Consider the following 23,349-nt stretch of genomic DNA (forward strand, 5'->3'; position numbering starts at 1 on the left):
CCACCCCCCCCATCCGAATCGCTCCTCAGGCGTTTCTGGATTCTGGTGCTTAACATCAACCCCTTCCTCCGCCTTTCTATGCCTATTTCTGTCTGCGGTGGTTCTAGTGTGGGTTTCCAAGCAAATCGGAGCCATGCAAACGTGAAATCAAAAGAAAATGAACCCATAACTTATACAGTTAAATGTGCTGTGTGTGTGTGTGTGTGTGTGTGTGTGTGTGTGTGTGTGTGTGTGTGTGTGTGTGTGTGTGTGTGTGTGTGTGTGTGTGTGTGTGTGTGTGTGTGCTCTCCCTTTATGTACTGTTGGTGTTTTCATTTTGTGTTTGTACACATATGCATGTGGTGGGACCAGATAAAAACGGGGCCGAAGGAATGAAAGGGAAATTTGTGAGAGGAGGGAGAGAGACAACACAAAGAGAGAGAGAGAGAGAGAGAGGGAGAAAGCCACAGAGAAGGAAATGACTCACCTTCTCAGCCGACTGGGCCGTGCCAAAGAAAATCGGGATGAAGGCCAGCCAGACTATGCAAGTGGTGTACATAGTGAAGCCGATGGGCTTGGCTTCGTTGAAGTCCTCCGGTACGTCCCTGGTCTTGATGGCGTAGATGGTGCAGGTCACCATCAGCAGGATGCTGTAGCCCAACGAGCAGATTATCTGCAGGTCTGTGATGTCGCACTTGAGCACGCCGCGGGCCAGCTTGGGGTTAATGGTTTTCTGCTCGTCGTAGTCGATGATGGTGTTCGGAGGGTCCACGGCGAACCACACCAGCACGCCCAGCAGCTGCACGCAGATCAGGCTGGAGGTGATGGCGATCTGGGAGGTGGGGCTGATGAAGCGCGGTGCCGTGACCGTCTGCTTGCCCTGCTCGAAGATCCGGTAGATGCGGTTGGTCTTGGTGAGCAGCGCCGCGTAGCTGATGCACATGCCCAGGCCCAGGAAGATCCTCCTGAAGGCGCACACGGCCACGTCGGGTTTGGCGATCATGAGGAAGGTGATGATGTAACACAGGAAGATGCCAGTTAGCAGCACGTAGCTCAGCTCTCGGCCCGACGCCCGCACGATGGGGGTGTCGTTGTGGCGCACGAACGTCGCCATGACGAAGATGGTGGCGATGATGCCGAGCATGGCCAGGAAGACGGGGATGATCGCCCAGGGGGAGTGCCACTCCAGCTTGACGATGGGGATGGGCTGGCAGGCGGTCCTGTTGGGGTTGGGCCTCATGTTGTAGGCACACAGTCTGCAGGAGGTCTCGTCGTACTGGTACTGGTAGCCGTCGCAGAGCTCGCAGTGCCAGCAGCACGGCATGCCCTTTACCCTCTTCTTCCTCTCTCCGGTCTTGCAGGGCAGACTGCACACAGAGATGGGCACCTCCTGCTCCCCATCTGGCCACTGAAGCTCCTCCAGCTGGTGGAGAGATGACACACAGCACAGGGAGATAAGAACTGATGAAAAACCATGTGGATGAAGAGAAACACCTGAATCTTGGCCGTGATTTAACCTTCACAACTTATTGAGCCGTTAATTACTATATTATGCTCCTCATGAGGTTATTTGCAAGAACGGAGTACAATGCTATCTTTGCAAAAAGCAGAAAAAATTGTAAACCCATTCAAGATAAAAAACAATTAGCCTAACACAGTACTTCTTTCTTTCCAATTTCTTAGAAGGATTGCCTTTTTCTAATACTTGAAAGTAATTGAAATCACCATGGCAACAGATTCTACCTTTGTTCAGTGAAATAAAAATAAAGGAACGAGAGACGCAAACGACATTATGTTTTAATACAGAAGCCGGTGAGCTATGAAATATGTGATGATAAGGAAGGAGAATGGCACTTTGGGATTGCAAAATGCCTCTTTTAGAGTTTGCCGAGCTGTTTTCTATTTGTGATCTTTTGTCATCAAAATGAACAGTGCGGTATACAGACGCACTGAAGAACTATCTGAAACTCCAATCCAAAGAAAAAGGCCCCGCAGTGTTTCATGGTTTAAACTCACACTGTAATCTCAATGTATAAAGTCAGCCTGAAAAAAAAGGCTGTGAAGAAATGGAATTTTTTAGGGCTCTTACATATTTTGTTCGGGAGTTAAGAAAGGCTTTCATAATTCTCTGAGCTGATCTTTTGATTTGTGATGAAAGTGTACTGATCCGTGGCCTTAAAGCACCACAAGATTAATGATTCTCCAACATGGCAGTTTTACAACAAACTAAAAGAAACAAAAATAGAGAAAACGTACATATTCTAGTAGTATGATGGTTTTTATTGTACTCTAAATCTGCTCGATACTAGATTTAAAAAGGTGCTTTGAGAGTGTGAAACACCCTACATTGAAATCATAGTGTCAAAGCATTAAACTACATTTGAAAGGAACACAATTTAATTGCCTTGATGTGAGGTGAGTTCGTTGCTTAAAGGAACCCTGTGGAGTTTCAGAACTTCAATAACGTATCGAGCGTTCCTTTGTGAGTGTGTCCCCGTTTTGCTCGTCTCATGTATGTTCACAAGGGCGTACGTGCACACAAGTGACATAATCCGCAGTCCTGCCAACAGCTTCACACTGTTACACACATCTACAGGTGGCACTGATGTGCCAAGACACACAGCGATGTGCCAGCAGCAGAGGCAAGGAGGAAGAAGGCTGCACGCTAGCAAACAGGCTGTGCGTTCCAATGCTATTTGGTATGCAAGAAAAAAATCTAGTATATGTCTCAATACACAGTACGTCAAATGCAGTATGCCTAAATGCACAAGGATGCATCAGGTTACATTTTGCAGTATGAAAGCCTGCTTTTCTGGCTGTTCTGACCCACAATCCTCTCTGCAGTGGTTATATGAGCAAGAGGGTCAAAGATCAAGGTGCGCTGTTACGAGGAAGTAGTTTGTCCCAATTTAATGTATACTGAATTTAACAGCATGTGCTTAGTAAGAGCAGTTGCAGTATTTACTGAAAGAAAAAAAAGAAAATATATATACGATTTGGAACGCAGTCATAGATCTATTAAATACTAAATCGGTTTTGGTAAATATTTTATGAGGAAGGTCAGGCATTCATCACCTTTGTTAAACATCAAGGACGCACACAATGCATCTTAGAGAGTAACAGGAAACACGTAAAGCACACTAAACTGTAATAATAACTATTTTTATGTGTCCAAAAATACTCCATAGGGCACCTTTAAAGTGACGTACTTCTTATTCCTGCTGAGACTGTGATGAAAAGGTTGATACCACTCTCATGTCTGTTAAATACGGAGCTGTACAGCAGCTAGTTAGCTTAGCTTAGCATGACTAGAAGCATGAGGAAACAAACTGCCCTGACCTGATCCAGAACCTCCATGGCTCTCTAATTAGCATGCATCTAGTTTGCTAATCCATATTAAAAAAAAACACAGCTAGTTGCCTGGCAATGTCACAGTGGGTGTTCGACTTAATGAAGTCTAATAGTCTGTTAAGCCACCACGTTTTAGTTTTACACTTCTTTTGTACTGATTGAACGGATGAGACATAGCATGCTAATTAGAGAGCGTTAGAGGTGCAGGTAGGTAGATGTTTCTGTTAAACTGAGCCGGCTCTTTCATAGCATACAGACATGAGCGTGGCGTAAATCTTTTCGTCAAATCTCAGCAATAAAAGTACAAATATTCCTTTAAAATTGCATTTTTTTCCCCTCTCTGCTCATGTTTTGATTTCTGTGGCGTGAAATGAAATTCAAACCCTCGTGAGATCGACATTAAACACAAGGACTGACCACCGTCTCACCACTTGAACCTGCACACTCACAACACACATAACTCATGTTACTCTGAAACATAAACGTCGAGAGATAAAGAAAAAATATAGAAATCAGAAGCTCCATCAGGGTACAAATATCTTCGCATACAACAGGAATCCAGCCAAGGATACTAACAGCAACGCCTCCTCCAAATGTGGCAACTGCCAATAATTGCAGATACAGAGCTGCACTTCTGCAGCACACACACACACACACACACACACACACACACACACACACACACACACACACACACACACACACACACACACACACACATGTGTGTGTGTGTGTGTGTGTGTGTGTCATGTGTACCTGTATGACAAATGTGTTGCTTCTGCGGTGTCTGGATAGATTATCATCTGCCATTTATCTGGGGGCATGAAGGTGCCATTTGTTATTTGGACAATGAATGGTGCTCTCTGGAAAACCTCCCGATTACACACAGTGTGGAAACAGTAATGAGACCAACAGCTCTGTTGCCATGGAGACCGGAAGCAAGATTTTTGACACCTTGGACTCATGCGGCTGCCATAGTTTTCCATTTGGGGCTCTTTGCTTTGGTTGTTTTCATTTTGAAATCTAATTAGAGCTTCAGCGAGCGTTACGTTGAGCTATCGATAAACGGAAAAAGGATATATAAAGGATAAAAACCTCCGATTAGTTTGCTCCTTACGTGTTACTGAACAAAGTGATGGCTGTTGCATTGGAATATAGTTGATCTGCAACAGCGTTTTAGTTTGTAATCACACTAAAACTGAGTGCAGCACAAATCTCCGGCAGCAGACGCTGTTCCACCTGTGCCACTCGATCCATTCAGTTGAGTTTAATTCTTGAACCAGAAAGCCATTATGCAAATGTTAACTCTTCTGTATGTAAATCTCCTGTTTTTTATGTGTAATCAGAGTTACATAGAAATTGTTTCATCCCATCATAAAGCATGGGCAGTTTTCAAACCATGTTTGCCTTGAAGTAGAATAAAACTCATCTGTTTCTTTATTGTCCGCATGAATCAGCGTGGCCCGTTCCTGTGTTGTGACAGTGAGATCCATCATTGTGGCGACAAACCAACACCTCGCACCAATAAAAGCAGCGCAGCAGCTGTCTTCCAGCTCCACACCTGACCTGATATTAGACATTTTTTTTTTTTTTTTTTTGTAGGTAGTTATTTAAAGCTCTCCCATGAAACGAAAAATTCCCCACATCCGTGTTGTTATCTCATGGCTTCTGCTATCTTTTGAATGTGTACGTTCACATATTTTTTCCTCTTAGAATCCTTCAGGCTGCTGTCGTGGGTGTAGCTTACATTCCGTCAGACAAGATGTGATCATAGATTTAGAGTTTCATCATGTACAGCAAAAGCTAGCAGAGCACCAGGAGTAACATGGTAGACGAATATTTAGGTTTCTGCTTCCAACAACACCAACATCTTCAGCGGCTCTCTGCTGCCAAAACACTGAACATATATGATTTGACACTTGGGTTAAAAAACGTGTTTTTCTTTTCCTCCCACTCCTCCACAGTCAGTGCTCAAAAACTATGCAGTGGGAGAAGAGTGATCAAAACCAAAGAGTTAGGTCTGTTGTTAATTGTCGTTCTTATTTCTACTCTCTCACTTTCTTCTATTGTATTGAACTCTCAAATAAAGCCCTCACAGCTTTAGTCCTGCTCTAACATCCTTTCACAGGTTGAAACATATCAAAAGCCTTTTTTAACAGAATTCAAAATGTGACTGACTAAAATTACCACATTGTTTCACCTTTCACACATTGATTTTTAAACCTTTTGTTGGTTTTTTTCTCTTTTTAAAAGCAGCCGTTTGATAATCTTTCATAAAAATCCATGTTTTAATTATGAATATAAAAGTATTTTGAGCTACTGACTGTAGGACTTTGGAATATAGTTAACATTTGGCTTACATTAATAGGCAACACATCAACTGAAATGTGTGTGAGAGAATGTTTATCTATTCACTGTTGGAGGAAGAATATTACACCTGAAGAATTTTTGAACATTCATCTTCTGAGTAGAGCGTAACACTTCCTTTTTCTCACCAACATGCACACTAGATTATTATCTTTGCACCTAAAATACACCAATTAGGCTCAAAGTGAAACGTGTCTGCAGCTGAGCTCTCTCCGCATTTGAGATTCAAATAACGCCCCCATCCCCCCCCCCCCTTTGTCACACAAGAGATGTCAATTTTTTCCATGCTTGTACATCTTTTGCATTACTGAGCATAGACATCCTGTTTAGACACAGAAGCTTTTCAACAACCTATTCGTCTGACGCTTTGTGTGTTTCAGTGCATCGTCATACCCTGAGCTGCAGGTTCTCCACCCAGTGTCCTACCACCTTATACTCTGGGGTGGAGGAGTTGGTCATCTGGAACTGGAACAGGTCGTAGCGTCCTGGAGCATCGCCGTTCTTGTTGAACACAACCAAGGTGCCGGCGCTGCCTGTACAGAGCGAGAGAGAGAGAGAGAGAGAGACAGAGGAAAATGTAGTGAAAAAAAAAAAGGAGAGGGGGATGAAAAAGTGTTAGACTCTGGGGTGACAGAGTGCAGCACCTCTTCTGATAAAAGGAAAAACATGAACTTAGACCACACTAAGGACCACAGAGTGCTACAGTCTGCTCCTCCCTGTTCAAACCTCCAATCATAATGACCTATATATCCCACCTTTATGGTAATCACGTACAGGAAAGGAAGCTCCCTACTGACTAATACAACACTTCCTCACCTGCTTCCTATGCATCATCACGGCTGCACGACGGCCTCTGGAGATATTCAATTCATATGTGACCTCTCGGGCCAGTGCTCTATTATCAGAAAAATATGGAGAAAAAAAAACTGCCTCCTCGGGTCAAAAGCAATGCATTCCAATTACACAGTGGACAACGGCAGGGGAGGCAGGGAGGATAAACAGGTCAGCCAAAGCATCATACGGTCCCCATCTGCTCCCAGAGTGCAGCAGCCTGTCTCAAGCAGAGCCCTGAAGATTTCACTAATTAGCTCAGAGAGGACTGTGGACACCTGAAACATTATGCACAAGGAAAATTGCTTTTTTTGTGGTTAAATGTGTATTTGTTGGAGCTCTCGGGGGCCCGTCGGTTGCGTCTGCGTGTGCAATATCGCTCAATAATGACTGCAGAGTGGGAGCGAGATAGCGTGTTGATGCAGATGTCATCTCCCCCCTCGCAGCAGTGAATGTTGAATGGCGTTAATGGGAAAAAACGGTTGTACTCTCTTTTATACATGAGGTCTGCATTGTTGATGAGGTGATTTTTACCATCCCACAATGCTGAGACGATGAACAAGTGCTGCATTTTACAAGAGTTCACCTTGGCAGTGCAAACAGTAGCTCGTAAGCTTGAATGGAGAATCCATTTTTGAAATGGGACGGGGGGTGTCTGATGACTCTTGGCATGGGAATTAAGGACTATAATAGCTCTGGCTATAAAAAGTAAAGAGGCAGGACCAGGAGCATATGTCCAAAACACTTTTGGGAACATGTCCTCTCTTGTATCTAGAACAGAGCTTGTGGCTTTTGGATGCAAGGCCACTGCACCTTTTTCCTTTCGTTTCAGCCAGAAGGGAATTTCATCTCCCTCCAGCTTTTTCTTCCAAGGACATTTGTCATTGAGCATGCAACAAAAGTTTCAGGCCAAAAGACTCTTGTAAAACATGAGAGACAGAGGTAGCAATATCGAGGGGAAAAAAAGGCCCATTTCAGGCGACACAGTACGGGGGCCATTTAAATAAAATACCGTGGACAAGCAGCCAAATGCTCCTTTTTGACTTTGTGACACCATTATGTTTTATAAATGTCAGTTTATAAGACCTTGATGCAGAGCCACGCACCCCTCATTATCTGCTGTTATGCACAGTGGCAGCACATATATTCCCCTTTAACAATGCAGAAATGGCTCTCATTCATAGGTATCCGTGTCTCGGCACATTAAACGGAGCAGGACGGGGGTTCAGAATTAACTACAAGAGTGCTTGTGAAGCCCCATAGTAATAAAAAAAAAAAATGAACTCCCTCAATGTTAAGAAAAGCGGATCAGAACTCGGTGGGTGGCAGTCACCACGCTGTCACTTCTGCCTCCACCGAACAAGACAGTCGTCTGGTTGACACAGTGAATAAAGATGTTGACAAGGTATTGACTCCTGCGAGCAGAAGCGATGACAGGGATATCATTCTTACTCTAAAAAACAAACAAAAAAGAAAGTCATTCAGTAAAGTGACATGAGTGATTGGGCTCTTGGCACTCGTCTGCTTTAGAGCAAATAATTAAACGGTGTCTCTGTGTGTGCAGATTAAAAAATAATAATAATCCAAAAAGAAGGCATTAGAAATTCCTTTCTGTTTTCGGTTGCATGATATTTTCAAGGGGGCAAAATGGTCCGTGTATGCTCCTCAGTGAGAGCGCCGTCTAAGATGAAAGATTCACGCATTTGCATGTGGCTGTGAACTAAGACATGACAAAAGTGCACTGCCGCCGTGCCGAGCAGTGTGGGTGGACTGGGGATCCACTGCTGTGTTTCTTTCGCATCATTATTCTCTCACCCCTCTTTTTTTTTTTCCCCAGCCTCTCACTCTTCAGCTCTGTGACTCCGGCGCAGCGGGGAGATCAACAAAAGGAGGCTTACACTCCTTCGCTCTCAAACATGCATTAGCAGCGGCACACACACGGGATGATGTGCGTGGTTCCTGTCTTTAAATGCAATGAGGGGCAGTGAGATATGCCTGATGGAGCCACAGCAGAAAACAGCCTCTGCTTGCAAGTATAAAAAAAAAAAAGAAGAGGGTTTGAGAATATATAAGCAAGACAGGAGGAAGTGTAGGAGGTGGAGAAGGGAGTGATGTTTTTTCTTGTCTCTGGGGAAATGAACTGCTTTTCTTTGTCAGAGTCACATTGAAGTGCATTTTCTGAAAAATAAATACAATTCAGCACTTCATGTCCAGATGGTTATGCAGATCGGACAGCAGATTCTCAATTCCATACATGAATCTGCACTTAGTTAAGGTCTACTTGAAATGTATTGCTGCATATACGATTGCATATATACATATATATAGATATATATATAGATATATATATCTATATATATATAGATATATATATTTCAATTTTTTTCAGTTCCACCTTAAAATCAGTGGGCTTCTCGCCTGCTGGAACTCTGCACTGCTGCCATAGCGACAGTGTTAGAGAACGGCAGGCAGCTCTTTAGCCTTTAGCTCACTGACAGAAGTCTGTTTTCTCCCCTCTTGTATACAAGTGATTGTGTAGAATTAATTGCCATGTTAAAACATAATCAATGTGTTGCTTATACTGATGAAAAAAACACAGAATATGCATGTGAACAATATCATTTTAGAGCGTAATGTTGCCTGTTATATTATATATATATATATATATATCTGTTCATGTTTTTCTTGTTAAAAAAATCCCAAAAAGTAGTAAAACCATCAATGATTTAAACAAACTATGTACTGTTTGTGTAAAGACAGATATATCTAATTCCTCTGCGCCGCAGACCTCCATTGTCGTCCATAAAAACTATTAAAAACACGTAAAATGTCGCATCAGTGCACTTAATTAAGCTAAACATAGGCACATGTTGTTTATTTTGATCCCACATTCACCACCCTGCTGCTGGAAATACTCACCACTGCAGCTAATGTGTATTAATCCGCAGCGGGAAATAGTCCCAAACAAATGCACCATTTGTTCCTTTTTCAGAATGAATTGCTTAAAAACTTTTAAATTATCTGATTTGCTGCCTATAGTTTGTTCTTTTTTTTAATACGTAACACATTTAATGGAAACAATATTTTCTAAAAGTGCTCATATGTTGTATTTGAAAGGATTGGAATAAGTATTCATATTTGACGATGCCTATTTAATTTAATTAAACCAGGCAAAGAAGAAAGATATTCCTTCTCCCTGCTTCTCTTAGTTTATTAGACTGCAGTTATATTATGGGCAAAAGTTTGTGTCAGAAACATGCAATGAAATGAGGCAAAAATAAAGAATCAAATGAAACAAAACACCATATATTTAGTGACTTGTTGTTACAATATATCTGTCCCAGTAAAGTACACACAAGTACATTTTTAGTTGAGTATTTAATACTTAAGAAAGGAGACACAATGAGCTGGGTCCACCTCTAAAAGTGGGCCAGCTTTGTGAGAACATGCTGATTTCTTACTTTAAACAGCAATCTAATCAAGAACATTTCGAGAAGACACTACGTACTTCAGAAGAGCCTCCAACGATCACTGGCTGAAAGACAGAGCAGCGCATTTGTAATGACAAAAGGTCTCTATTGTTTTAAACTCATCTCCCATTCGGGGCCCCTTCCTCCACTCACTTCTTCTGCATTTCAGAGCCGCTGTCATTAATAGCTAGTTGCCATTAATTGTTAAGTATCTACCCCATCGCTTTCTGTGCGGGGCTGAATAATGTAGAGTTTCAAGTGCTGGCAGAACCATAATATATCATATTGGCTCAAAATATCACACAGATCCAAGAAATGTTGTGGTTCTGTGAGCTTTGAATGAAGCTGAATGTAGAAGCCCACAAAGACTGGAGCATAAAACAGAGGAGGTGGTATTGACTTTACTAATAACTTAATTTAATTTAATACTTAGTCTGAAGATGACTTTGGCTTATATGTCCACACTTTAGTTGTTCTCTAAATTGCTTTTTAAATTGACACTGTGGATTGGTGTGGACACAGCAGCCTTGAGTAAATATTTGGAGGATAAAGCAGAAGTTAAATGAATTGTTGGACATTTAAAGAAATACACCTGTTTGCTTTCTTGCCAAGAGATGAGTAGGGTCAGCTATATGCTGATTTTAACATTTAGGTGATATGTTTAGCTTGCAAAAATATGCATATTTTGGGCAAATTTCATATGTGCCAAGCAATGGTTTGATATTTCGGGAAATATGTTTATTTGCTTTCCTGCCGATATTAAGATGAGAAGATGGAAGCTGTAGTGTAAATAATTAGCATAAAGACAAACAACAGCTCTTCTGGCTCTATCCAAGTAATTAAAACTAGAATGATCAGTCGTATTGTTGTTCCATGTTTATCCAAATGTCATCACATTAATCATTTTTTTCTGTGGGAAATTAGCAGAATTAGCATATGCATTCTTGAGTTATGGCCAAAATGTGTTTTTGTTAGGTCACAGTGACCTTTGACCATCAAATTCTAAATCAGTTCAATCTTGAGCCCAATTTGAACATAAAAGAATAGGACTGACGTGAGGTCACAGTGATCTTTGACCTTTGACCACTAAAAATTTGAATCAATTCATCCTTAATTCCAAGTGTATGTGGAGGCTGAAACAATCTGACTACCAGCACCTTTAGAGCAAATGTATTAACACCTTGTATCTGGAGGAGTGACGTAGAGACGCTGTATACCTCTCTGGTAGCAACCTGTAGCCCTGACCTAAAGCTGTTTTTTGGAGGGGGTGGAGCTTAGTACAACCAAATGCTAAATAAGATATTTTTAAATGACTGAAAATGTTACAATTAACTTTCATGAGGTGAAAACACACTGTGAAAGGGTTAAAGTTGTAAGACAAACACACGTACAACTCCCAGACCAGACAACGCATTGGTAGAGACCTGTCAATCAGTGTGTAGCCCCGCCCTAAATCATACCCTGCTTTATGGTCTGTTTGACTCTAAATGGAGCATCATTTACTAAATGAACATCATGCTGTATTGAAGAAGACTTGAAACTAGAGATTGAGACCATAAACTCATGTTTACAATGTTTACTGAGGGAATAAATCAAGAGAGAAGTAGAGTCATTTTCTCATAGACTTCTATACAACCAGAGGAGTCGCCCCCTGATGGACAGGAGAGAGAATGCAGCTTTAAGACACTTCAGCATTCACTTATCCGACTCGGTGGTTGTCTCCTGCTTCTACTTCATTATCTTTATACTTTCTTTGAGTCAAGTATATCATTTTTAATCTACAGTTCATTCTACTTTATCAAAAATGTCCAAAACTCATTCTTTAAGCATCCCATGACTTCTGCAATGTGTCACTCACCGTTGAAGCTGGTGTTTCGTATGTACTTCAGCAGAGTCTTCCCATCCGCGGTCTCCATCTGTGGACAGACTCCAGGGTGATCTGGACACATGTCCCTCTGCATGCTGTGGAGAGCGTGGGCCATGGCGTACACCGCGTCAATCACAAACTGCACCTTCCCTTCCTGCTCGTACTTGGATTCGCTCCCGATGCGCTCCTTGCCTGAGGGTGGGGGTGGGGTGGGGGGGAAGGAGGAGGACTTACTGGCAAATACACCGTCAGCCATTAGACATAACATCCCCTCAGCACCAGCTATCATCCCCCAGCTTCATTTCTTATTCCTCCATTTATCATTCGACTGCCACCGACTTCACTTGTGATTTTGTAGGAATTACACCTAAAGGGACAATGTGGCAGAGCAAAATAAGAAGACACATTTAATTCCCAAGTGGAAAATATCAAGCAGAGCTGTGAGACAAAGTGTTTGTGATGAATATACGGTAGGGCTCGGATTGAATTACTGCGGCGTATTACTGAGTAATCGGCTGCTAAGAACAAGGCCTCACTCTGCTAGGTGATGGAGACGGCTATGAGCTTTAGTAACATCCTCTTCTTACAGGGGCTTCCTGCTCTTTTACATCCTCCTCCCAGTGCACTGCCCTTTCACTATGGGCTGCTGTAAAGGTTTTGCCTCACGCTGCTGATACTCTGCAGGAATACCTAATGTTCAACTTCTGCTCGATTTCTGTTTTTGTTAGAAAAAACTGAATTAGCTTTTCTGTCCTCCCGATAGATGATAACAGCATTTCAAATTATAACAAGGAAAATACTACTATTACTTTTAATAACACTAATCATCATAATCATCACCATTATCATCATCATTTCAAATATTCAAGCTCCCAGTTAATAAAAGAAAGCAGCATCGAGGAAATTAACGTTTTTTGTCGTCGGTGATGGCTGCTCTTAGCTCACATGGAGAGCTCAGCGGAGGGGCTGATGGTGTTAATAGGACACATAGAAGAATGTGGGAGACTTGCATAAACTGAAGGAGGTCAAAAGCAATCTGTGCTGACATTTAGGTCCGTTTCTAAGAACCTAACATACATTTCAGCCCACACATAAACCTTCCTGCTTTCAAAAGCTCTGCACAGGATGTTAAATGGACAGCTGTCGGATACAAACGTATTCAGCATTGAAATATATCAGCTCGGCTGTGTTAGAATAAGAGAATATAGAGAAAGAGAAGATAAAAAAAAGACATTTATGAGCATTTAACAGAGGGATTGTGGGGCTCCCTGAGCGAACGAGCATCTTCTTGTCTTTGACGCATGACAAAAGACGCCAAACAGGAGATTATAAAGGAAACCGACTCCCTCTGCAAACAGTCATTTGTGTCACGCCGCCATTACCGTCATCACGCATGCAAGCAAGAATTAATACAGCATCCCACATCACAGGCATCATCCTCGGGGGTAATGAATGCGGCGCGATGCCTGTCACACCGTTTGACAGGCACAGTTTAGGTAATACGAGAACGCATCACCGTTAACAACACTATCATTAATGCTGGCGCCAAGACGGTGATGAAGCAAAATGGGGGAATGAGCAGTATTCACTTTCGCTCTCTGTCATTCCCGCCTGCAATTCCTCCAACCTAAATAAAGTGCACTCCGGCTCTGTGCAAGTTAGTACACAAGGCACGACTCTGCTGAGCTGTCAAGGTGACTGGGTTAAGGGGGGAAGAGAGAGAATATGGGATTTGAGAGTTACAGGACATTAGCCACAGGAGCAGACGGTCTGTAACTGTAGTATGACTAAGACGCATGGCTCATCGTTATTCTAATAATAAACTCTGCCTGTCCTGAGCCTGCTGGGTAGAAACACCTGGTGTTAGACTTTTCTGGTTGCACCGCCGACGAGAAGGGGGTTGAATTAAGAAAACTAAGTCGATCTGCAGCTCCTAATGTGAAAGAAAAAGGTCATGTTCACATCGACCTGACAACGGAGGGTGAAAATACGCACGGTGTATTAGTGTAACACTACCTGGAGCGTGTCTGAACTGGTGTACCTGTGCATTTACGGCTCGTATCCTCTCTCTTAGAGGCGCTGAGGAGCCTGCAGTCAAAGTTCTCCTCCCAGAACTCGGCGAACCACACGTTCCGGCGGTTGTTCTCCAGGGTGAGCCCGGTGAAGTATTCATCAAACCCTGGGAGTGGAAGGGAAAAAAGAGGAGCAGAACGGCTCAGTTCAGGGAACCAATTATCGACCGATTCAAAACCTGGAGGGGAAATGAAGCGGAAAAAACTTTGTCGTTGGCGTTTTTTGTGCAGGCCGCTAGGTGTTGGAAGCAAACCCCCAGCAAGCTACTACTTCATCAAAAATTGACCGCTGAGGTTCCTCTTCCTCTCTCAAGCCCCATGGAACTTTAATCAATTCTTTCATCTAGGAAATTACATTAATTAAAAAACAGGATGCATAATAAATAACGCAGGGATTGTAAGCGGTGTCGCAGCCTGTTGCCTCAGGCCGTGACGTCCTGCAGGTGCTGAACAGGTTTTTTTTTTTAATTCATTAAATCCGTTACAATGGAAGCAGATTGAAGACGTGATGTTTTAGCTTAGCACTCATTTCAACAGGCTGAGGCGTTAGCTTGAGGAGAGGTAAGTTGCTGCAACAAAGGAAATAAAATAAAAAAAAGCTTGTATGCTGCATTTTGTTCTCTTGTTTGTGCAACTCTACCACCCAATGTGGGTCAGAGAGCTGAACTGGGACAAAACTTCACCGTGGTGCAGCATTTCCTATTTTTTTTAGTACCTTTTGCTGCACAGTTTCCTTGAGAAAAATAAGAATTTAACATTTGAAAGTCTCTCCGTGTGTTATCCAGGCATATCAGATGAGTCGTGGGTAGAGGTGATAATGTCTAATCAGAGCCGGATGACTCAGCTGATTTTTCTTTTCAAAAGACCATCAATGATGCATGCTTGATTAATAATATTCTGCCTGCAGAGTGTACATTTGTCCTGGCTAGAGTCCCCCTAATTACAGGGAGCTTCATACACCTCAGACTTTCAGATGTCCTCGATCGTAATGATGAGTGGTTGTCTGGATTTGTGACACCAGACAGAACTTGCTGTGAATATTCTATTTCTGTGGTAGGTTTGTACACTGCACAGGACAACCTCCTCCTTCTTTTTCATGTGGGCGAAGCTGCAGTTTGCAGAGAAATCCACTGCTAAGCACTAATATTCAAATGATTTCTGTTTGGAGTTCTATAAGAGAAATAGTTAAAAATGATTAAAAAACTTCAGTGCTTATAATTAAAACTGAATTAAAGCTTTTTCTTAGACTCATCCTTGAGTGTCCCTTTTGAACAATGATCCATTAGAGACCAGAGATACTGATTCCTCCACCGTCTCATTGGAGACTTTTCCATTTGTTAAAAAAAATACTTAAAACTACAGTGATTAATTGATCTAAAACGACTGCAAAAGGTGACACAAGTTTTCCTTTATTGGTTCTGGTATCTAATAGGATCTACAGAGCAGCCCATTTGTCCACACTGACTTTAGTCTGGTCATGTACAACCCACGGCCAAATGCAACAAGGTCACTCTTGTTCTCTGAGGATCGTCGAAAGTCATTGTGAGAAATGTAGAAAATTGCCAAGTGAAGTAGAAATAGATGAGGCAGGAGGGGATGTGGGAACACTGAATGTGAGAGGGGGGGTCACTCGAAGTCATGAACCCACAGAGAATTAACACCTGAGTCTGCAGTTTAGCATCTTTTAGCTCATTGTTTTGGTTTTTATGGCCTGAAGTGGACTTAGTTACTATGACGACACCCATTGGTTTGTCTTAGTTGTCGTAGAAGTATAAAAGAGGGACTTATTTTGAAACTAACTTGACTTATTTTCTGTTTTTTAATTATCATTTTCAGTTTTTAGTTGCAGTTCGGTTAGATTTAGGCAACAAAACTACTTGGTTAGGTTTAGGAAAAATATAGCTAAAGTGGGCTACACATACACATACAGTATCTAATGTGTGCAAATACAATTGTTGGCTTCTGACACCTGGGTGCTGATAGCGTCTGCAATATTTGTTAAAGAATTTTCATGCTGAACGATTGAGTTTCAAAGAAGGTTATGAGCTCATCTCTAAACACAAGATTTAAAGTGGTGTGATTCTCAGTGGAGACAGTCCGCTCAGCAGATCTGTTGATTAAATCAAATAATCATTTAATCGCCTAAGAATTTCTTTGGTCTAGGACAGCCTTAGTGTATACTTGACCCAAAACAAAACTAAAAGCAGGGGGTAGTCCATCACATGACTCTGAATGAATGCTCTGGGTGTGGAAATATAGGCAATTAACTTAAAAGGGTTGACTTGGGTGACTCGTAAAAAACAATAATTGAATAATAGTTGTTTCTCATAGACATTTTATCTTATTTTTTGTTGTTTTGTTGCTGCAAGTTGTTACAGAATGAAGAAAAAGAGACAGAGGGCGATTACTCCCGACAAAATCAAAAGTAAAGAAGTAAACAAAAGCATACAGTAACACACTTTGTTGTGAAGCGTGCAGTGTGAGTCTCTGCGTGTGTGCGTACCTTCGATGGAGGAGCGTTTGGGCAGTATAGTGACCGCTCCCACCGCTACATCCTCCAGCTGGTGGATCGGGCTGCTTTTGGCCCCCCAACTGTCGGATCCAATCCACAGGAAATGGCCCACTTGATTGGCCCTCTTGGTGGCATTGAGAACTCCCCTGCAAGGACGGGCGGCCGAGTGTGAATTAGGATAGAGTGCAGGGGTGGCCTGGAAATCCAATATCTATTACACCAAGGCACAGCCAGCTTTAAGGAGCCGTGTGGACACTACAGCTCTGCCGGGGACCGTCCTTCAGTTTATCTCATTAGGAGGTCAGAGAGGGAAAGCAGAGGAGCTATCGCTATTTTGTCTGTTTATATATATTTAGTGTGTTTTATCTAAAGACAGCAGGGAGTTATAATCAGTAATCTCCAGGTATCCCACTCTTGTACACTTTAGCATTGCTGCTAAATATACATGCACTAAATGTTTGATTCTTTGTTTCTTTACATAAATACTCTCCTACGGGGCGTTGTGAATGAAACAATATCTCTGTGTTGCTTTGTTTGTGATCTGTATTTCCCACGTCTCCTCAGAGGCACGGGTTTGTGTTTGCGTTGTTGAAAGGTATGTTTGTGTGACAGACATCCTGTGCGCATGTTAAATCTGTGCCTCTAGCCTGTCTGCAGGAGCTGCTACCCAGAGATTAAAGACATCAACGTGGCAAGACATCACCGCGCCCGAGCTTCTTCCTCACCGTATATCTTCCTCGCTGGCGAAGATGACGACTGCCCGCGAGTTCTGCATTTCCAGCAGTTGTTGGATGGCTTTGTCGTAATCCTCCAGCTTGGGGTTGTGGGGAATTTTCAAAGACTGGGCGATGCAGATTCCACCTTTTTAATGGGAGAAGGGGGGAGAAATGGTAAGGCCTCTGGGATGATCTCACCAACTCACTCACTCTCACATGCAGATGTACAAACACACAACACACAGAAATGCCTCTGGTCACAATAGCTGCTTTTTATTCCCCTCTCATAGAAATCTAACCCATTTGGAAATGTGAAAAACATCTGAACACAATAGGGAGTTTTTGATGGTGCTGTCATGCTTGCTATAGAGGTCTAAATGATGAGTTTTTGCATTGTACAGGGCGTTGAACTGAAAACCACAGCGGCGTGCGGTGCAACGCTCAAACCGCCGAGTCATTTCACAGAGTTATAAACATATCTGCTGTAAACAAATCCAATAATCCACACCAACGGGGACATAAAGCTACAGATTTCAGAATATGGATTCGAGCAAATCCAGCCCCTCGCCATTGACTTTTCAATTTAAAGTCATTATCAAACATCTCTTGTTGGACGCTGAACCAATCAGATAGCACAGACGGCAGACCAACAAACAAAGAGGATATTAATACTGACAATAAATCACTCTCAGACAGGTCACCACTAATGAGTTTATGCAGGATGAAGGGTACTGATTGCTTCCGTGAGTCGCTAAATACTTGCTACGTATTCGGCACAGTGTATTATCACAATTGGCTTTTAGAAGTTTGCTGGATATTGTTGTCTTCAGGGGGAGGGGGAGGGGGTTGTATTCAGCAGCTCATTATCGGGCGGAGAAGCAAAATTATATCTTTTATAAAAAAATAAAAAAAATAATAATAATAAAAAGAGTTTTGCTCGGCTCTGGTGTGGTAATTACAGGTGCGGAGGACAAGATAACCTTTGAGGCACTTTGGATAAACAGATAATGTCATCATCACCTGTGCAGAGCTTCTGTAGGCCTGGATTTGAGCTTCCTGAGTCAACAGGAAAGCTCTACCCCAAAAACCAATTAAAATTTCTCCCACTCAAGCATTTTAATAGCCTACCCAATAACCTTTCAGTTTGAGTTTCCCTGAGTAGACAGAGAAATGGAAGGAATCTTCTAATTGCCGGTCTCCTCAGGCTCATTACTTTGATGTAAACAGCTTTTAGCTGGCAGATCACACATCTCCAGTCAGGGTTTACTGTGGCATTTCTAAAGGCAGAAGATGGAAAAAAATGACAAGTGCTGAACCTGCTTGAAACTATTTTTATTTATTTTTTATAAGTTTCAGCAGACTGAACGAGGGAGTATTTCTCACTGCCAGAGAAAAAAACATTCCGTACAAGCCAAAAGACCTCTGGGGTGGCTGCTGTTATCCTCCCTAAGTGGACTCAACATAAAAATGGAGATCCGACAAATGGCCAAGCTGTTGCTTAAGGGTTTGTGGTATCCTGTTAAAAGTGTAACGCGCTTGGTGTCATCTTGTTGCAGAGCAGCCAGCATTGTAGGTCTCCATGGGACGACACTAAAGCTGTGCTTCAGCGCGGAGATTTCAGTTGATTTCAGCTCGAAAGCCTCCAGTTTGACACTGAACTTCTAGGTTTCTGTCTTAGGAAAAAAGACTCTGGTGTATTAGTGGCACCTTTCAGTTCCAGGGGGGTTTATGTCTGCAGGTAGGTATCACATATCCATTAAAATCCAGAGAGCGAAAAAAGAAATATCTCTTTTTTGTTCCTCCCCGAGAACTTGAGTCTCATGAAAATACATTAACTTCATTATGACAAAAGCCTGCAGGCTTGTGTGAAGAGTTATAATGGTGTAACAGCCTTGAAAAGAGACATATCACAGGTCACAACAGTCAATACATTAATATATATAAACAGAGACCGCAGGAGCCCCTGATGAACATAAGAAGCATTTGAAGCAGATCTCATCTTTTCAGAGAGACAAGAGCAGAGAGCCCGAACACGCTGCCAGCAGGTTGTTCAACGCCGGCTGAATTATTGAAAGCCTGCAGAATAGCTCGTCTGTCAGTCAGTCAGACGGTCAGTTACTCAGGTATGCAGGCATGATGGAAACGCCAGTATCAGATCTGTACTTCCTGAGTGCTGTGCCGCGGGTCGGAACGCCCTCACCCGTCACTGGAAGGCGGTGTTTGAACTTGAAAAAGAGCCCTCGACTCAAACGAAGGGGTTTAAAGAAGAGCTGCGCGTCTGTCTCGGGGTGGAGATGTGTGATGGGAGACAGTTAAATGTCAGGCTCTGGGAAAAGAAATTGTGTTTCACTCCAACTTGTTGAGGTCTTAGCCAAGAAAGAGGATTGTATAGTAATGCTGCACTTTCTGCCACTTAAAGGAACAGTGTGCAGCATTTAGGGGGATCTACTGACAAAATGTAAAGTATATATTAATACGTATGTTTTCTTTAGAGTGTAATCACATGAAAATAAGAATAGTCGTGCTTTCGCTACCTTTAGAATGAGCTGTTTGTTTCTACATAATGAGCGGCTAATCTTCTTGTTTCTACAGTAGCCCAGAACGGACAAACCAAACCCCAGCTCTAGATAGAAAGGCTTTCATGTTTCAGCGTAGGCCACCATATATCTCCTACATGCGCAGCACACGGGAGAAGTTTCAGTCGGTCGCAATCTGCATCCTCACCACTAGATGGCGCCAAATTCTGCACACTGCACCTTTAAGATGCCAGTATACGTCAACAGAGCCGCTGGTCGGATGGTCAAACAGCTTTGGAAAACCAATCTGAACGACCACTGCACGGTTGGCCAAGCTCTTATCTTTTTGTTGTTGTTGTGCACAACTGAGTGCAACACTATGAATGTTTTCCAGGAGAGGCCTTCTGAAAATATGAGATTATTGTTAAAATGATTGATAAAGGAGTCTAAACAGATATAAACACTGTATCCAGACAAGAAGTGGTTCAAACTAGGTTGCTTCAAGAACAGCCTTCCATCTAAATCCATTAAAAGTGAGTCTGTGAGACTGACGTTTTTTAGCTTCACTTTATTCCTCTACCTATGATCCTAAACCATAATATCCAAACTATATCCACCACGAACCCCTCCCCCCTCTCTGCTCCACATTTGATTCATATATCAAAGACAGCTAAATGCTGATTAAATGATCGCAATGGCTAAATTCATCAGACCCTCGGAAGTTCCCCGCTTATCTCTCTGAGTGCCATAGGTCATGCACTGCATTAACTGCTTCAATTATTCATCCTCAATGCCCTCGGTTCTGAGACTGCACTTCGGGGGCGAGGAATCCAGCTTTGCCATTTTGCTTAGTGAAATACAAATCCTTTTAAATTAGAGGCTCTTGATGGATTCGACCCCCCGTCCGCCTGCTGAACACCCTCCAGGCCCCCAAACCTCCAGGGGCTCCATAATTATATTTATCACCTCGGCAGTCAAAAAAGGCGGAGCCGCCATCATCTCCAGTCTCCCCCCGCCTCGACCGGCGGGAGCACATCAAAATGGGCTGACATGCGTCTGACATTCATATTCTACATCTGTGTGCCCTTCCACCGCCGGTCGGGGGACTTGGCAATGACGAAAGGTCGTGCAGAAGCATCGCGGTCTATTTTACGACGTCTGCAGATGCATCACGCTCCCCCCTGTCCTCTCCTACTGCGAAATAATAGTGCTATTCTTAACAGGCAGATCCCCCCCCCCTCCCTCACAGCTCAGACTAGATCTAAGAACGCAGCGTGTTGGCAACTTAGCTGCAATCAATTCCACATTGATACTTCGTGGGAGGTTTTTCTCCCTCAAATGCGAGTCTTTTCATTCAAATGCGAAAAAACTGAACTCGCTCTGTGGCCAGACAGACACAGAAAAAAAAAAATATACAAACAAGATTAATCTCTGCCAGCTTCACCTGGAGCCAGGATGAAGGTGAACAATGGGAGCAGTGGCTTAGCAGGAGAGAGAGAGAGAGAGAATACAATAGGAGAAAAAAACTAAAAAAACTAGAAGAGATCAATACAGGCTGACCATCACTCCAGACTCAGCTTGGGGTAATGGGTAGCCATATTGCATTAGTCCGCTAGACGGTTCCCCTTGAAGTTGTGAAGCGAGAATCCTACTAATGCATCTGACATTTCACTGCAACCAAACAGGGCAGCCACGAAGAGTCTCAAGGCCTTGGCGGATCAGCTTGCAGAGATGCGGCAACAATCAACATCTACCCAGAGATGTTGTTGTTGTTGTTCCGCAGCTTTTTTTTGTGTTTAATGGAGTGTTTTCCAGATATTCTCTCTTTCTCAATATTCACCAGGGTGCTTGCTTCTTATTCAATCCAATCCAGTCTGTTGTGGTGCAGAACCGGGGCCTTTGAATGAATTCCTCTGAATGTACACTTATGCTATTGCATAATTAATGTGTTTATTAAAGATAAGATGCCTTGGGTACTGAAGGCTTTTTTTTATTTCGGAGGAAAATAATTCCCGTTTGTATACGAACACAAAATATTGCAAACTGAACTGCAAGCTCGGTAGCAATAGGATGAGTCAACAGCAACAATGGCGTATAATTCATACTCCTTGTGTAGCTGTTCAAGAACCATAATAATAGCGGTGTGTTTACTGCTCTTTGCAAGAAGAAAAAAACTGAAACATCAGTGGAAAATGCATCCAGCTAGAGGAAACTTGTTTATCCACACGGTATAAGATGAATTGAATCTTCCAAAATGTGGTTCTATACAGGCCACTTTCTCTCTCTCTCTCTCTCTCTCTCTCTCTCTCTCTGTCGATGTAAATTACATAACCACAAACAGCTTCCTAAAGCTTTAATGAGGGATCACACTGGACACGAATGCACACAGATGAAATATTAATGCCCGCTGGACTTTCTGATCAGTGCCTGTGGGATATCATTAGCGCTGCTCATTTTAGAGGTTTCCGTACATTAGAGGAGACACAGATCACTCCTCGCACATTTCGTGCAGGAGATGGATTGGGATCCGTAGAAGGTCGAGGTGAGAAGCTGCAGAACAATTGCTCTTATTGTCAGGGTTGTGCTGTCATGAATCACGGAGGGGGATTTTTACAGCCCAGGTAACAATTCTCTTTAATTGGTTATTTCAGAAATACGAAAAAATAAGGGATTCGGGGTTCCAAATACACAGCAGCAATTACCAACTCTGGTGCATTAAAAACATAGTTGCACTCAAGAGTCAATCAGCTCTAACTCACTGTATTGTATTATAGGAATGTATCCCTGTCCTCGCCTTGCAGAGATGCTGCAGCGGCAGATTGTAAACCACATGATTTGACACGGATAGCCGACCCGTTGTTCTGTATAGCGACTGAGTGCCTCCTCGCGACAGCAGTGACTGCTGATTCACATGTACCACCACATGCCGTCGACAGCATCAGTGTGGAAGAAAGAAAAAAAAAGAAGCTAGGCGAGTCGAGCATGTGCACAATTTTCTGCCCGCTTAGATAAGGAAAAGCACCTTCTCTGAATGCAAATGTCTGTTGTAAATACTCTTCAACTCTTATTCTAACCCCTCAAAAAACCTGAAAAACAAAAAGGATCATTGCCACTTTAAACAATCACCATTAACGTTACATTACAGGACCCAACAAACGAGACTGATTCTAATAGGTTGATATGAGCCCATTCAGTGGTTCAGCTCTCTCTGTTTAATCATTTGGTTTATAAGAGAAATATATATCCATACGCACAACCAGACCAGGGTGGTTTGAACATACAGACCACAAGCCTGACTGAGCATCATTAACATCCTCAGAGCCCTGCACTCTCACTAGCAGGGATAAAAACAAAAAAAAATGAGGTTGGGTGAAACAGAAAAGGCAGAGTGTAAAACAAAACTCATGTCTCCCTAATGACCAGTTACCAAACTGTTCCATCTGCTCTCTGCTGGCTGAATAGAACAAACAATTATATTTATGAATATGCATGCAGCAAAAAAAGATCACATTTAGATGTGTTTACATACATGACAAGTGGTTACAGACCACGCTCATTACTGTGACATGGCCTCCTCTCAACGAGCAGCTTTCTCCGTCTACATTTTCCAGCAACACTCCACAACTCACAAGAGGACTAAAGCAAGAGTTGCCAAACTGATCAATAAT

At 42.6% G+C, this 23,349-nt stretch overlaps 1 protein-coding gene across 1 annotated transcript in view; it reads right to left on the reverse strand.

The window, feature by feature from the left end:
* Positions 1–23,349, reverse strand: part of LOC129099520 (metabotropic glutamate receptor 7-like) — a 65,384-nt gene that overhangs the window by 12,157 nt on the left and 29,878 nt on the right. Inside the window, exons 3-8 of the mRNA XM_054608773.1 lie at positions 17,175–17,310; positions 16,441–16,595; positions 13,907–14,044; positions 11,857–12,057; positions 6,091–6,230; positions 467–1,402 (exon numbers count right to left, since the gene is read on the reverse strand). Of these exons, the coding sequence (XP_054464748.1) occupies positions 467–1,402; positions 6,091–6,230; positions 11,857–12,057; positions 13,907–14,044; positions 16,441–16,595; positions 17,175–17,310 (1,706 nt within the window). The remainder of the gene's footprint in view (positions 1–466; positions 1,403–6,090; positions 6,231–11,856; positions 12,058–13,906; positions 14,045–16,440; positions 16,596–17,174; positions 17,311–23,349) is intronic.

The sequence above is a fragment of the Anoplopoma fimbria genome, chromosome 12, assembly GCF_027596085.1.
Source record: "Anoplopoma fimbria isolate UVic2021 breed Golden Eagle Sablefish chromosome 12, Afim_UVic_2022, whole genome shotgun sequence".
NCBI lineage: Eukaryota > Metazoa > Chordata > Actinopteri > Perciformes > Anoplopomatidae > Anoplopoma > Anoplopoma fimbria.